The following is a 16,318-nucleotide window of genomic DNA, read 5'->3' as shown; positions in this document are numbered from 1 at the left end:
TAAACAACCCATTCTGGCATGAGTTAACCCTGTTAAACAAATGAAGAATTGCTGAGGACTTCTTAGTGTACATGAGACAATGTGAGATTACAGTGATCATCTACAGGCGGCTTTGTTGACATCAAGAAGCAATTAAGGAAAATTAAAACCTTTTATTATTCAGTTATGCTCGATCATCTATCACCTGGTACAAAGAGAGAGGATACACTGTCATGATGACAACACAGGACGGTACTGTAATCCAATCCAACATCAAGCTTAGGTACTTCTCAGCTATTGTAAGTGAAATGTGAGCAGAGTGGATTTAAAATGCAGTGCTGTCTTCAAATACATCTCATCATTGTCAGTGAGGGAGGAGAAAGTGCTCCACACCTGTCTGCTAGGTGACCTGTGACATGTTAAAACAGCACTAAATTGCTGATGATACTACACCTATAATTACATCAGTTTCACACTTTTCAGTGGTTTTAGCTCTTTCTAGTTTTTGCTTGTTTAATGTACTTGTTAGGAAGTGCTGGTCAGAGGGCCCAAAACAGCAATTGCTTCAATTTCAACCAGTCCACCCTGGAGAAAGAGACAGCATCAGCACAGTGAGAATTGTGGTTTTCAGTTGGGTTCAAAGCACAAAAGAATAACTGGATAAAAAAAACGGTCTTTGTCAAGTACTCACTCGAGGGAGAGCAGCGACCTGATAGGCAGCCCTGGCTGGGAAGTTGGTGCTAAAGACTAAAGAAAGCAGCTGAGTTAGGCCACCAACACATTTACACATACAGACTTTCAATGACTCAGACACACATATAGAATCTACAGAAGCTTACAGGACTGCAAAGCAGCCAATTAACTACTGGTACCTGGCATTTATAGTGTTGCCCTTGTCTGACATGCCTTTATATCAACTGATAAAACAAGCAAGCTCTTAGTGACTGTCAGAGTAGGAGAAACACAGGTGTGCGAGTACACAAACTAGGGCTCTACTTCATCATCAGTCAGCTTGAACAAGCAGTTATTAGTCTCATTAGTTCCACTTTTGGATTTACATAGACCTGCACTGAATCAACAAGAGAACATTTATCTTTTAATGTGACAATTTTAATCTGCACAGCAATTTAACTCTGTTCACACATATTAGACACAATTTACATCAAATATATAAAATTCAGTGTATGATTATCATACAGTTTCACACAAATTTCATCAGTACAAAACACCACATTATTAGATGCACAATGGGAAATGTATTACAATGAAAAGCCGCAGCAATAATTAATACACATTAATGAGTCACTACAGACTGCACTTGATTGTGCTGGGCACTGCGCTACAAAGTTATCTCGCTGTTATCTGGATTCACTGAACCTAACACTTGTGATCACAAAGCTGGTTATCCACTCACTGAGTTAACCAATGGTTTCCTGATTGAGGTATGAGCGCAGTCACACAAAAGTAAGAAATTAACAATAAAAAGTAAAAAATAAAGACTAAATACAAACTCCATCTGTACAATTTATATATTAATGCTTAAAGAACAAAATTGTAACATGTTTGTAGCCAAAAGGTTTAATTAAAAAAAATATCTGTATTTATTACTGATGCTATTAAAGACTTTAGACACTCCTATTCTCGGTGCACAGAGGTTTGAGGGATCTTCAAGTAATGGTGATGCTATTTTCTGGAGACTTGACTGGTCAGTAGGTGGTGATTTCATACCTGTTGACCTCTAATATGGAAGCACAAGTTACCATGGCGATGTACCCTGGTAAGAAGTGAACCACACTTGTAGTACAGAAAACTCGGGGTTAACCCCAAAGCTACCTGGATATGATGAGTTCCTGTTTTGTAGTACAGGCCTCTGCTCAGGCAGCAGAATTTATGCCTTTGTTGTTCTTGTCGGTTCATGTAACCGCAGCATAGCTGCACCCAACTTCAACCATAGCAAAAGCCTAATCAGCCAGAATAAAGTGAAAACACCTGTGAGGGGCCTTTAAAGACAGAGGTGGACTGAAAGAATAATCTGATTTTGACTGTACTGATGTAATCACTGATAATGGACTCAACGCAGAGTGCATCAACCTGGGTGCTTGGATCAGTTAACTGTAGGAGCAATACCTGAATTAACTGGCATTAGAAAAATGTGTAGTTATCTTTTCTACCATACTACTTAAACAATGAAATGGCTATGGGGGCTTTGTGAATAGACTTAAAGTTTTTTATTTAATCTATGGAATGTCAGATGTGGCAGTCTGTCGTCTGACATTTAGATTAAGATTAAGATCTGTTGGTGGGGAAAGCTCAGGTTTCACTCTGCTAAGTGACTCAGCAAATGTCAGCGTTCCCTGTGAGTGTTTGGACTCTGCCCCTGTGTTTCTGAATATTTATTTCATAATTCAACTTGCTCTGGAGTTTCTACAGCACATTTAGAATATGAAGAGGCAAATTCAAGTACCGGTTGATTTATTGTAAAGGCCTTCTGGGTGAATACATTACTGGAAAAATAAAGAGTCTATAAAATCTGCTTGTTATGCAGCAGCGCTGTATGTCGTCTGGACTGTGCTGACACCTGGTGGCTAACGTTGTATTGCAAAATGAAGGCCAACAGCAGCAGATAACTCCAAACACATACTGATACACATTAATAACTAAATCATTGATACTCACATTGTTTGTACACGTCATTGACACTGGTGAAGTCGTTCATATCGGCTAAGAGCACTGTGGTTTTGACAACTTCAGGAAGTAACAAGAAAAGAAAGAAAATAGTGCATGATCAGGTCTGTGGTTGAAAAGTTGAAAGAATTCTTCTGTGCACATGCAAAGAAAGGCAAGGCTCTCTCACCATTGGTGTAACCACACCCAGCAGCCTTGAGTATTTCACCCATATTCACCAGAGCCTGAAGAAACAGAAGTCATGTACACGATTGTGCAAAAGTAATTCTCACTTTGTGATGACTTTCATATCCTCATTCATCCTGCAGGAAGGATGCATTTGACCAGTCTTAAATTTATTCTGCAGCATTACAGAGAATTAAGGAATTGGCCCCCTGCAGGAAAACTGGTGGGTTTTTTCAAAAGGCACTATTTTTAAAAGCATTGTCACTAGATTTTCTTTTAAATAATGGACTGCATGTATTCACACTGTAGCAGTCTCTTAATTGTTTGGTTGTGAGCTCAACTCCATTGCAATTATCTCAGCAGTTAGGAATTAGGAACATCTACTGATGTCTGGATCGCTTTCAAGTGTCGCTGTACTCCATGTTTATGAATGAATGAAGGAATGAATCAGTGATGATGGGGATTCCAGTGTCACCTGTCTGGTTTGAGCCTGAACACCACCTTCCACCAGCTGTCCACTGGCAGGGTCCATTCCCAGCTGTCCTGAACTATACATGGTTCGATCCACCACCACTGCTTGGCTGGAAAACACACACAAACACGCACGGACAAAGGCTTAGCTACTCTGGGTTTATTTCGTTCAGAGTGTTAAATCTTATTGTCCTTTCTGGTGATCTTTGCTAAATAAAGATTTACTAATAATGAAGGAAGTGAGGTTAAAAAAGTTGTATGTTTGCTTGACTATTCCGTCACTTATCTCTCCATGTGTAGGTTTTTAACTGAGGGTTGTTGTTTTTTTTCAAATATTTCTTTTAAATAAGAGATTCACAAAATTGCATTTATGTCCCTTTCTTTCTTTTAATAATAAATACACAGTTTCTTTTCTCGATAAGGGGAACACTCTCTTTATACCTGTGAGGAGTCTTGAAGTCATTTTTCTGTGCCCCTATTAAACATATATGTGGGACTGCTTACCTGCATTTGTACAATAACTCTAAAATTAGAAACATCTTGTCTCAGAGTGATGCTGAAAAACTAATTCATACATTTATTTCTTCTAGGCGGGACTATTGTAACTCATTATTATCAGGATGTCCTAAAAACTACCTAAAAAGCCTTCAGTTGATCATAGTATCAAAGTACCATATCACCCCAGTAAAGCACTACTGGTATAACTGTTTCCTACGATATTTCAAAGCAGAATGGGAAGCAGAGGTTTCAGCTTCCAGGCCCTTCTTCTGTGGAACCAGCTCTCTATGCAGATGTGAGTGACAGAAACCCTCTGTGCTTTTAGGATTAGGCTTAAACTTCAGTTAGAGCTGGATCAGGAGGGTCTTCACTGTATTATTATTATTTGGGGTCTTCACTGTATTATTTTAGGCTCCTTACCAAACAATATAAAAAAAACTCGAGGCGAATGGTGTCGTGACTTGACGTCATATAAATAAAATTGAATTAAATTAAATTAATTGCAGACTAAAGTATTGAAAAACCGCGGGCACAGTTTGCTGTTTATCTTCATTGTTTAACATTTTAGTGGTGTGTGTAGAGTTTAAAGTGCAACATCCAAAAGTCTGAACTTTGCTCCCAAAAGCTCTGAGGGCATATGCTATCCCACCTCTCCCAGCAGTAATCTTATGGACGAAACAGTGAACTCAGTATCGCTGTATTACCCGATTAAGCAAAAAAGTCGTGGTCTGTCATCAGTGAATTGGCAGTCAGTGCTATTAACAGTGCAAATGTAATGTAGGTTGGTGCTGCGGCAGGTGTGTGCCAGCTGTAACTTTAACCTTAGGGCAATGATTCAAAGCTCTTCTCACCTGTACGGACCGATAGCAGCAGGAGCTTTAGCTGTGCTGATAATCCTCCTGATTAGTGCAGCCATTTCACTGGAAATCTATCGGCCCAAGTGAAAAAAGTAAGTTGTACAACAGAAGGCTGCAAGCAGAAAACGCGCTGATGTCAGAAGGACGTCAGAGCTACTTTACCGTAAAAGACATATTAAATGCGCAAACACGTTTCCCTTTACACATTTTAGTTCCAAAACTGGTCACCTCAGACATTTTACAACTCAAGCAAGAGACAATAGTGACAACATATCATATAATCTTAAGAAAACGTACCTTGGTTTTTATTGGATTTTTTTGTTGACGCGCTAATACTCTACAAAGCCCCCTGAACACGTCATATCCGGAAGCAAACAAGACCAGCACCAGCATGAGGAAACCTCACATGGTAGCTAAACGTAAAACTAGAGGGTCCCTGCGGCTGGAACAGCGTTTCTGACACACATCACACTGGGGAACCTTGAGGTAACCTTATGAAGTGTAATTCCTCTGGACGTTTGGTATAGAAATGTTTTAGCTTTGGTTTTGTTAGTTAAAACAACTCCCCAACTTTACGCCAGGTAACGTTGCTAGCAAGCTGGCGTTTTAGCTCAGCATTCAACTGTTTGGGTTATAAGCTGCTCGCATAGCGAGGTCTCAAGCGTGTTATTGTATCTTACAGAAAATGTCTGCGGCTAAAGTTAAAATGCGGGAGAAGAAGATGAGAAATCAGCCCGCCAGTGTGCAGTATCCATCTTCTTCATCTAACGTGGAGAGCAGCACACAGAATGGAGCAGACGCCCCTGGCACCGGTACTCAGCCTTCTCTGGTTATTTCACGTAGCCTATTACATATTAAACTGGAAGAAGGACCAGCGAGTCCCCTACAGTAATGCAGAACAAAGCGCACATATGTTTTTCTTCCAGTCTTCCACGCATGAAATGGATTCTTGTATAAAAAGTTACTGCCAAAATGGTTAAACCGGCAGATAATATAAACCACATAAGCAGAATAAAGCCAAGGTGAACTGAACAGATTTGCTCTCCTTGGACTGTATCATACATACTTGAAGATGACTGTATCTGATATAGCTATACATTAAATATCAAACACAACCGAACATTCTTCCTATTTAAGTATATGGATATATGTCATATCTCATATTTCTGCTACTTGCCATGCAGTGCGTCCAGAAAGTATTCACAGTGTGTCACTTGTTCCACGTGTTGTCATGGAAGACTCACAAAAACATGTTAGTTGTACCTTATTCCAAAATGGACTAAATTCTACATGAAAGATCTGATAATGACAAAGTGAAGAAGCTTGCCTGAAATTCTTGCAAATTTACTAAAAACAAAGGTATAACTTGTAGATGAGTATTCACGGCCTTTGCCATGACGCACAGATTCAAGCTCAAGTGGATCCTGTTTTAACTGATCGACTGTTTTCATAGCTGATTGGAGCCCACCTGTGGTAAATTCACCACTCATCACCTGGCCAGTACCATCCCGACAGTGGAGCATGGTGTTGGCAGCATCATGCTGAGGGATGTTTGTACATGTGCAGCAGCGTACAGAGACATCCTTTATGCTAACCTGCTCCAGAGCGCTCTGAGCCTCAGACTGGGTTGAAGGTTCATCTTCCAACGGCACAACAACCCTAAGCACACATCCAAGATAACAAACATAACTGATGATCCCCATCCAGCCTGATGGAGCTTGGGGGTCTGCAAAAAAGAATAAGAGAAACTGCCCAAAAATAGGTGTGCAGAGCTCATACCCAAAAAGACTTGAGGCTGTAATTGCAGCCAAAGGTGCTTCAACAAAGTCCTGAGCAAAGGCTCTCAGTCATCCAGATCATCGTAGTCTAAGGAGCCTGGAAAGAAAAGCGTCTGGACTTCTTTAAGTTTCTTGAAGACGTTTCATCTGAGAAGCTTTTTCAGTTCTAGGGTCAAATGGTGGAGAGTCCCAGATTTTAAGCCCTGGGAGTGTCCCCCAAGAGGGTCATGGAACCCCCTATTAATCCTTTACGTAATCACATGAGCCAAGGTGTGAAAACGGGTGTGGGTCAGAATCAGCCAAGGTTCGGGTGAACCCACTGTGAAACCTAGCCCCACCCTGTCATGTGACTTACTGAGGTCAGATGGCCAAGGATGTGAGTGGGCGTTAAGGCGTCTGGGAAGGGATCTCAAAACTGGATTATAGATGGCAGACAGTTGGTGTCGTAAGGCATCGCCTCTGTTCAAAGGACATCTAGAGGGCATTCCAGGCATCTAGAGGACCCCCCTGTCCATGGTCACACTTAATTTGGGACAAATCAGAGCATTTATAGTGAAATAACCCGAGTTCAGGTCTAGCAGCACCTGTTTAACTTAGCTTTTTCCAACTGACATTAATAATTTTATGCAAGAATTTATTTCATGTGTAAGAGACCTTAGAGAAAACGATAACTGTTGCTTTTTGTTGCACTTCTGGTAGGTGTATCTCAAAGTTTTGTGAGTCTTTCCTCTAGACTGTCTGTCACTTGGTTCTTATGATTTTTTTTTTTTAAAACTTTTTTAAGTGCCCTCCAAATTTTTGTTTTCTTTCTCGTTCCTTATCTTCCTCTGTCATGTGCTGTTCATACAGTGAATATAGGGAACATATTTTTTCCAGGGGAGGAATCCCTTCTTATTAAGGTTGTTTCTATGATGAGATTCATGTGAAAAAGGAATAAACAAGCGGACAAAGATGTTATATGCCTTATTAAGTTGGGCGAGTTTACTCACATTTGTAGAGGCAGACCACACATGACTCTCTCTCACTTTTGACAGGAGAAAATGCTGATCCTCTCAAAGGTGGTCTTTCAGAGGTGCAGCCCTCTACAGAAAGGAAGAAGAAAACTCCCCACCAGAGCGGATGGGTCCGTGGACATCATAAAGATGGTGGTGGCTACACCAAGGAGATGCCCAAATACATCACTGGTAAAATCTCAACATTTTTAACATATTAAGTTTAATTCAGAGCATAGACAGTCATGAAAGAAATGAATTGTAAAGGTATTCATGAACAGTTACAGTCCAGTGAATGATTTCCATTTCCATCTTTACCTTCCTCACTCAGCTGGAGCTTTTGCAAGGGCCAGGGCTGCAGAGGTGAGGGCCATGTTGAAAGCTGTCAGAAAGACCACAAGCAGCAGCCATGTGTTTGAAGCTCTGCCCAAACACATGAGGAGACGAGCCATGAGCCACAACACCAAGCGGCTTCCTCACAGACTGAGAGAGGTGGCCAACAGAATGGTAAATTTCTGGACGTATTTTATTTTTAGCACTTTGTCTCACAAACACCTCCGTACCCTTGTTTTATATACAAAGTCCCCCACTCTGGGTACCTGGGACATGTCCACTCACTTTTCCTTCCTCTATCAGCGGGAGAAGAGCCTCCAGGCTGGCTCAAAAAAGAAGAAGGAGCCGGCAAAGAGCAAGAGCCGCAAGGCCCGGCGGCGCCATGGAAACCTGCTGTTGGAGTTCAACCGCCGTCAGCGGAAGAACATTTGGCTGGAAACGCACATTTGGCACGCCAAGCGCTTCCACATGGTTAAAAAGTGGGGTTACTGCCTCGGGGACAGGCCCACATACAAATGCTACCGGGCTTGCTACAGAGCAATGAGCAGCCACTGCCTCCTACAGGTAACCACCTGCTGTTCACACAGACTCTGTGAATAATTAGTTTTTATGTACTGTAATGTCTCTGCCTGGAACATCAGCTTACATTTCGCATTATTTCTGCTCAGGATCTCTCTTATTACTGCTGCATAGAGTTGCAGGGGGACGAAGACAAGCTTCTAGCTGCTCTTTCACAGCTGACCAGCAAGGAAGCAGGTAAGAAATAATTGAGTTTTTAGCAGCAACTCCTGCTACCTTACACATTTAGTTTAGCTATATGCCTTTGATTTTCTTTTCTAGGCCCTACATTTGCTGCAGCACTGTGTCTATCAGGAAGGAGACAGGGCAGTGTCATGGTGTACAGAGCAGGACGGTACCCCTCACAGCCCCTGGGCCCCGTCACCTTCCTCTGGAGACCCCGCACACAGGGCTCAGTGCACAGGCAGCTGTGGATCTGGGCTCATCCCACTCTTAAGCAGGTGTGACTGCTGGTTGTAAATTATTTTTAAGATTGACCTTTTGAATGTTTACTTGATATTATTACATTTAAAAATGACTTCAGCAGGACTGTTAATTCCATATATGGTATCCTCCTTCCAGGATCTTCTGCATGAATTGCAAACTGTGTGTCAGTGTTGTGAGGCTGTAATACCTCCGGCTGCACCAGTAGAGGTTAATCCCACCTTGGAGGCCGACTCAGAGCCAGAAAACACACCTGAGGCCAAGCCAGTACCTGGAACCAAGAGAAAGCGTAGCCGTAAAGATGCCACTGGACCCCCTGCAAAGAAGATCCTGGGTGATGGAACAAGATTACCCTCCACCCCAGTGAGCTGGAGGTCCAGCTCAAATGGAATAGTTATAAAGTTTGTGTCATTTCAGGAACAAACCGAAGCGTTTGATTGAACATTTATTTAGGAGATTGGTTTTTACTGTAGATGTTGATGATTGTTTCATTCACTTTATTCTTTGTGCGTGCAGCGATCTCACAATGGAGATTGTACGCTATCGGCTGATTGGACCACAGTCCCATTCTGTGTTGGTAGACACTTTAGAAGCTGCTACAGGCTGTGATGTAAGGACTGTACGATGTTATTGACTTGAATTGTTCCTGAAAGGAGTTTTCATTTTCACTTCATGCTTGAATTTGCTTTTTTGTAAATAAGGAAGTGCAGAAATCCCAGACTTGCTCCCTCTGGTGGCCTCAGCACTGCTCAGATGAGGCCAAAATGACTCTGCATCAACAACAAGCTGATATCTTTAACATCCTGAAAGGTTTGTTTTTCCTGTATCTTTTAAAATCCCTGATTACTTATTTTGCCAGCTGATCATGTGTCCAGGCTTTTCTGTCTCACCATGACTGTCGTTCACCCAGGCATCTATTCGACTGCCGAGCTCCCCTCAGGCACTGTGCTGGGTCTGACTGTCGATGACCCAAGGCTCACTTTACCAAGAAAGAGAGTTAAAGCTTTGCCTTGTGTAAAGCAGGCACAAGGTAAAATCAGATATACCAGATATGATGGTGGAGGGGAGGGGAAAGGGGTTTTAAAGTCGAGTACTTGTACATCTCAAAGTATATTGACACTGTTGCTTCTCTCCTGCCAACCATGAAAGACCGCAAAATCATACATAGCACAGAGTCAGTCTGTTGTTTCTGGTCCTGAGGTTGTTTCAGTGAGTACACATCTGGTTCTGTGCTCCGGGGAGCCTCTGCTTCGCCATGCAGATGTTCCAGGTTCGAATCCTGGCAGAACCCTGTACTCCAAACACACCCTTAGTGACTGGCAACAGCTGACTTATGAGAAGATACTTGAAAGATGAGGTCTGTTTTTAAAAGGGCCCTTTACTGATTTAAATCGGATGTACTATATTCATGATCCATTCTCATTGCATAAATGGATAAATAGAATAAAAGTCTTTATCTTAACATAATTATTATACTTGATATTCAGTGTCTTATATCAAGCTGTTAGTTTCTAGTTGTTTTTTTTTTCTTTTATCAAATTTCAGTATGAAGTTGATCATCAGGCATATTTCAGACTCTGAGGAAAAAGGAAAAACAAATATGTGAACATATGAATAAACAGGAAAATACTACAATTAAAAATAGAACTGCTTGGCGTATTAAATTTATGCCTTCATATTTTCCCTCTGCCTTAATGGCTTTGCAGCATCATGAGGCTGTAATAAGTGTAAATTGGGAACCTTTTATTGTTCATGTGGGTGGAGCTCTGACAAACAGGTTTGCTGTGATATCTGGGTAATATTGCTCAGTACTATTTTTCTTAGTACTCCTACTGTAAAGCAGGATGAGGCAGACTAATTATAGAAAATGCAAATTTGATGTCTAGTATCTGGACTAAATCAGGTTTAAATCTTCATTTTGGACTTTATTTACTATACAGATGACTAGACACCCATCTAGTAAAGATTTTCTTGTGCTAGATGGGTGTTTTGCTCTTCTTTGGTAAATGGGTGGTAAAATGGGACCCATAGGGGCATAACATGATGATTGATCACTCTGTGGCCATGTCTAATCAGCTGCAACATCAAAACAACCTGCCCTGCTGTTGCCATGGCGGTGTGTGCTAGTCGGCACCAATGCTTATGTGGGTGGTATATGTTAAAGTAACATCCACATAAATTCCAGGACCCAAGGTTTCCCAGCAGAGCGCTGCATTGCAGCGTGATATGTTATTACTTTAACGTCTGTGTTTTGAATTTTTTTTGGCAAATCAAGTTTTATTAAGGCCGAATCCAGTGTGAGAGATACAAACATGACTTTGGCTGCATAAATGAAAACTCTGCAGATGTAACAACTGTTTTTTTTGTTTGTTTGTTTTTTGTTTTTAAATCATTGATAAACCCCCTGCTTATTAAAATGTTAGATCATAAAGCAGAGGTCGAGGACTCTGTCTCACCTCACACTAGTGATGCTGGTTATATAGGGGTATGCCACATGTGTGTGTTTCTTCCAGAGGTGGACGAGGAGAAGAGGCGGAAGCTGATGTTGGAGGGAGTACCAGAGCCTTGCTGTCAGAGTTTCATTTGGGAACAGTCTGTGCGAGACAATGTCACCGATAACAAGATATCTGAGCAGGTATCTTATTCTCTCGCCACTAGCAGTGTCGTTCATTTGCCCCTGGTTACCGTCTTTGTGCTTTCTTACGTGTTATCCTCTCCATTCCCTAAAGCCCAGATGTGGCTCTTACTTGTCACACTTTCTGTTACCGCCTGCAGGAGCTGAACCGTATGAGGAGTGAGGTGCTGGTGCCAGGCTCCAGGCTGAGCCCAACTCCCCTGCAGGGTCGTGTCCCCATTCTCCTTGTTCATCAGCCGGGCAAGCAGGTTGGGCATGAGATGAGCTCGTGGGGTGCTGGATGGGACCTGTTGCTTCCCAAAGGCTGGGGGATGGCCTTCTGGATCCCACTGGTAATAAGTTTTGGAGTATTTTTACTTTTCCTTGGAGTGGTTTGGGTGCTTTCACTCTGCTTGGTTTGGTTAAATCGAATGCTGCCACGTTTACTTATTTACTGTGTTGTTGGGTTGATGTACTGTGAACTCATACAGTGGGTTTTAGTTTGCTTCAGAGTGCACTGTGGTTTGGTTTATTTCATGTTACAGTGGGGGAACAGCAGATACAGTGGAGGGAATGATTATTTGATCCCATACTGAATTTGGCTTTCTCTCTTTGCTGTTACTCCGCAGCTGAAAAACGCTAATGGGGTTTTGTCATCACCCTGCGGGGTGGCCAGTGTGGATGCGATAAATTGATACCATTTAAAATCTTGGACAAGTTCGAATAGGGCTCATCTTGACCTCAAGTTCAGAGGTCAAGTTTTCTGACAATCTTGTGAATGTGGTAACTTGACAACAAGGCCACATAGGATCTAAAATTGATACCATAGGTGTGTCTACTAGGTGCTAGCAGTTGCCAGTATTTTTATAGAAGTTTAATTTTAATGGACAGAGATCAACCAAAAATCAAGAATAAATGCATTACATATGTTACCAATTGATTTACATATTATTGAGTGAAATAGTATTTGATCCTCTACAAACCCGGCCAGAATTCTGTCATAAAAATCATGGATGAAAACGGCTAATGGATGGGTCTTCCAGCATGACCATTACCCAAACGTGACTAAAAAAGAAGCTCATTAAGGTCACAGCTAATCAGTTCTCAATCCTCACTATGAAGTCTGTGGAGGGAGCGTACGCTTTGAGTTACCAAGAATCAGCCAAGAAATGTAAAGCATTTAGAGCTGCTGTAAAGAGGAGTGCAAACCTGGTAAGCAAGTTCTGTTTTACTTCACATTTATTTCACTCGATGACAAGCAAATCAGTGTATAACTTTTGTAATTTATTTCCTCTGGATTTTGGTTCATATTCCAACTCTCTCCATGAAAATAAAGGCTGTTAATTTCTTTGTAATTGAGCAAACTTACAGATTCTGCAGGAGATCAAATGATCATTTCCCCCTTTGTGTATGATAAAATTAAAAAAAACTATAGAATAGAAAAATCTACTGGTTGTCAGCTGTTCAAGAAGTGATCTTATAATTAGCCGGATTTAAAAAAAAAAAAAAAAAAAAAAAATACAATAAACAGTCACTTGGTAACTATATTTCCACTTTACTTGTTTGCCATCAAGTTGTTGCGGACTGTAAGCTCTGAGGGTTAATAATCAGTTATGTGTTTTTCCTTGAATCCTGACTCCACAGAACGAACATGTGCACATTAGAAGCAGATTAATTTAATAATGGTCACTCCTTTTTTTTTGTTTGTTTGTTTGTTACATTGTTTTCAGATGAAAAATGTATCTTTTTCTTTGTTTAAAAACCCCCCAAAACACCAAATAACTTAGTGCATGAAAGGACGCACACTTAACATGTAGATAACACCACCTTGATCTGATGACCTACTACCCAACTGCTTAAGGCAGGATCACCTAGGCTGGTTGCAAATAAGCCAGATGGTGATATCAGAGATTCTCAGCTTTCACTTTATATTTGCTTCCTCATTTTATTGAAAATGTAGAGTGATGTTGGTAAGATGTGCTATAATACTGTAGGGTCTTTGCCTTACAATATGAAGCGTTTTGAGGTGACTGTTGTGATCTTGTGCTATATAAATAAAGTTGAATTGACTGACGCCCTCACATTTGCTTTACCTCTGAAGTCGGCTAAAAATCCATCTCTTCTCTGCGTCGTTTCTCCCTCCTGCAGGTGTACAGAGGAGTTCGTATAGGTGGACTCAATATGAGTCTGAAACACTCTCAAAACAAAGCAGCGCCTCACTTTCCCCGTGATTATCCAGACTGCCCTGCAGGCATGTGCTTTCAGGAGGAGCAGGAGGCCGAGCTGCTGGACAAGTTCAAAAGGTCAGCTGGATACTGAGCAGGGAAGGAAGAAAAATATTAATGCAGTGTGTGATTAATTTTTATCAAACATGGTGAGGTCTGTTTTCAGTGGGGACGTTTTGTCCTGCCAAAGCGTTTGTGTATCTTGTAATATTATTCTGGCGTCTAACTACTATGTCAGCCTGCAGACAGAAAACAGAATCTTAAGAACTTGCCCAGAATCTAAAAGTCTTTTATACATGTTGGATATGTTTCTCCAATTTGTTTTAATTAACTGTTGGCAACGTTAAAAGCGATCTTTCAAATGTGATGGTAAAATATTTTCAGTTACATAAACATTAGCTGAGGTGATAATGAGACTTTATTGGAACTAAAAACTCTTCGCCGTGGTCTGTTTTTAGTGTAAAGTCATAAACGGGGGTAATAATATTCATAATCTACAGCCTGAGTGGTGAGATCAGCAGTAGATTAGAGGTTTTGATACGAGGAAGCACTCCAAAGTTGTGACCCAGTTAATTTTAATAATGCGGATCTCTGTCTCCATGCAGATGAGATGCTAATAAAGTCGCTTGTCCCCTTCTATCCACTGCTCGACACTTGTGATGTCTTGCATAAATTGGCAAGGTTGCCCAACGGTTTGACAAGGGTTTGCCCTTTTGACCTCTCTGTAGGCATCCACCCGCCAAGAGGACCAATTACATTAAGCACGGCTGTGTGGCTCCTTTCCGTTGCCCTTGGCAACAACTGGCAGAGGAATGGGAGATCATCGTGCAGGAAGGAGGCAGCCAGGCACGAACCACAGCGCAGGCTGACGCTGTGACCGAGGAGAGGACATCACAACAGGCGATCAGCATAACAAAACCTCTGAGCCGCTTCACTGTACTGAGGTACATGTTTTAAATGTTTGTGGTGTTCTTTTCTTAGAGTGAAGATAAACTTTTATCAGTACTGACGTGTACACTAACATACGCCCACTGCGGACGTGCTCCTAAAGTCCCTTTATCACACACGTCTAAATCACACTTTTAACAATATTAATGCAGCAGACTTTTTAGAGTCCCTTGAGATTAATGCGCTGTGTTTTTGGGAGGCCGTGGACTCCAATCATCTCTTTCCTCCTTTTTGTATTTTTTTATTAAGAGACACAATCACTGCTTTTGACAGGTTTGATGCATGCTGCTTCTCCAGTCTTACCCCCCCTTCTCATCATAATGTCCCCGATGAGAATACCCAAAGTACAAACAGCCTTAAATTGCTGCAATACATCACTGTGATTAGTGGAGGGGAAGAGTAGCATCTATCCTCATAAAACCATCACATAAGCTTTGAGTAATGACTGACTTTATGGGAAAAAAATTGGATTGATTTTCACCGTCCATTGGCTGCCTTTTGTTTTCAACATTAGGCATTAAAAATGTTCTCCAACAAAATTTTGTCTCTGAGGATGGCTAATGGGGCCAATGAAAATGCTACTTTTCCTTTTAGTATTAATCACCTGATTTAAATGGGCTTTTTTTTTTGCTTCCTAGGAACAGAAAGGCTTTGAGGCTGCTTTCTGCCTGGTGCAGACCCACAACATCCAAAGGTCAGAGGCCATGCCGTGTTGGCGAGCTGCCGCCTATCAGCTGTGAAGCTGTGACGTCGTTCCTGTCTGCACATGCGATGAGTCTGGTGTGGGTGCATGTTTCGCTGCTGTCAAAGGGCAAACCGGAGTACCATGCCATGTTATGTGTGCCAACTCCAGAGGACCTAAAGGCGCTAGGAAATCGGCAAGGAACTGGTGGTCCTCAGGAGCCACCACACAGAGACCACTTTAAAAGCAGAATTAAACGCAGAAAGAAGGAGCCTAAGAAGGCTGCAACATCCTCTGTAACTCCCGATAAGCCTGATGGCAAAGAGGCAGAACTCATCTTTGCTTCTGACTTAGACACCAACGCATCCAAAGACCCTAAATCCTTCTCGGAGTCTTCCTCAGACCTCGTCTTAGGGCTGTGGCCGGATCCTCTGCCCAGTGTTGCCTCTCACTGCTCCCGGGTGACCGTGGGCTGGGTCACTCAGGGTGACTTCTCCATGTCTGCAGGCTGCGGGGAGGCTCTTGGATTTGTGAGCGTTGCTGGGCTCCTTAATACCCTCCTCAACCAGACAAGCGAACACAAAGGAAAGCTGCTGCTTCGGAACCCCACCTCCTTGCACTACCGCTTTGCTAAGATCAACGTAGAGGTCTGAGGTCTGTTTTAGTCTATGCAAGTTAATGCAAAGAGTTCAGTAAATTGTTTGATGTTTCATTTGTTCAATGATTTGATGGAATCTATGTGCCTTGACTGAAGATATATTGACTTGCATGGCATCACAACAAGCAACCTAGTGACTTTTTAGTTGAGTATAGTATACTCTGAGATACATCTTTATTGATTTAACTGAGTAAAACGAAACAAAACGTAATCTGTCAAAGAATCAGTGGAATACTGTAAATGAATGAGAGCCTTGGTTTGTCTCAGAAAGATTAAAACTTTAAGTTTGGGTTTCCTGAAGGAATTAATTTTTGACTTGATGATGATTTAAGTTACTGACTTTGTGTTTGCAGCTTCCATTGCAGAGGTTTTGAGTATATGCTATGAAATAGGTGTACTATACTGAACAGAACTGTTGTTGTGGGAAACCA

At 41.7% G+C, this 16,318-nt stretch overlaps 2 protein-coding genes across 2 annotated transcripts; one reads left to right on the top strand and one right to left on the bottom strand.

Moving 5' to 3' along the window:
* Nucleotides 1-137: 137 nt before the first annotated feature.
* On the bottom strand, nt 138-4,999 carry LOC116315281 (2-iminobutanoate/2-iminopropanoate deaminase). Its single transcript, XM_031733536.2, has 7 exons — nt 4,953-4,999; nt 4,650-4,726; nt 3,305-3,410; nt 2,834-2,888; nt 2,656-2,724; nt 671-726; nt 138-564 (listed from the first exon to the last, which is right to left on the bottom strand). Exons 2-7 carry the CDS (start codon nt 4,712-4,714, stop codon nt 505-507), a joined length of 411 nt encoding a protein of 136 aa, XP_031589396.1. The 5' UTR covers nt 4,715-4,726; nt 4,953-4,999; the 3' UTR covers nt 138-504.
* Nucleotides 5,000-5,020: 21 nt separating this feature from the next.
* On the top strand, nt 5,021-16,182 carry pop1 (POP1 homolog, ribonuclease P/MRP subunit). The gene is made up of 16 exons (XM_031733532.2): nt 5,021-5,141; nt 5,338-5,467; nt 7,468-7,617; nt 7,757-7,932; nt 8,062-8,322; nt 8,427-8,514; nt 8,599-8,777; nt 8,899-9,161; nt 9,277-9,370; nt 9,462-9,570; nt 9,671-9,790; nt 11,274-11,395; nt 11,536-11,727; nt 13,523-13,677; nt 14,328-14,543; nt 15,186-16,182. Exons 2-16 carry the CDS (start codon nt 5,341-5,343, stop codon nt 15,880-15,882), a joined length of 2,949 nt encoding a protein of 982 aa, XP_031589392.1. The 5' UTR covers nt 5,021-5,141; nt 5,338-5,340; the 3' UTR covers nt 15,883-16,182.
* The last annotated feature ends 136 nt before the right edge of the window (nt 16,183-16,318 follow it).

This window comes from Oreochromis aureus, linkage group 11 (assembly GCF_013358895.1).
Source record: "Oreochromis aureus strain Israel breed Guangdong linkage group 11, ZZ_aureus, whole genome shotgun sequence".
Lineage (NCBI taxonomy): Eukaryota > Metazoa > Chordata > Actinopteri > Cichliformes > Cichlidae > Oreochromis > Oreochromis aureus.
This window is presented reverse-complemented; position numbering and strand designations above follow the sequence as displayed.

What these genes read in the sequence shown, in the direction of transcription:
- LOC116315281 (XM_031733536.2), bottom strand. Translation starts at nt 4,714, where the DNA reads ATGGCTGCACTAATCAGGAGGATTATCAGCACAGCTAAAGCTCCTGCT. An exon ending in GCTGCTATCGGTCCGTACAG is followed by an intron (nt 3,411 to 4,649) that starts GTGAGAAGAGCT and finishes TGTGTTTTCCAG; the next exon opens with CCAAGCAGTGGTGGTGGATC. An exon ending in AGGTCGCTGCTCTCCCTCGA is followed by an intron (nt 565 to 670) that starts GTGAGTACTTGA and finishes CTCTTTCTCCAG; the next exon opens with GGTGGACTGGTTGAAATTGA.
- pop1 (XM_031733532.2), top strand. Translation starts at nt 5,341, where the DNA reads ATGTCTGCGGCTAAAGTTAAAATGCGGGAGAAGAAGATGAGAAATCAG. An exon ending in AGCAGACGCCCCTGGCACCG is followed by an intron (nt 5,468 to 7,467) that starts GTACTCAGCCTT and finishes CACTTTTGACAG; the next exon opens with GAGAAAATGCTGATCCTCTC. An exon ending in TCAAATGGAATAGTTATAAA is followed by an intron (nt 9,162 to 9,276) that starts GTTTGTGTCATT and finishes TTGTGCGTGCAG; the next exon opens with CGATCTCACAATGGAGATTG.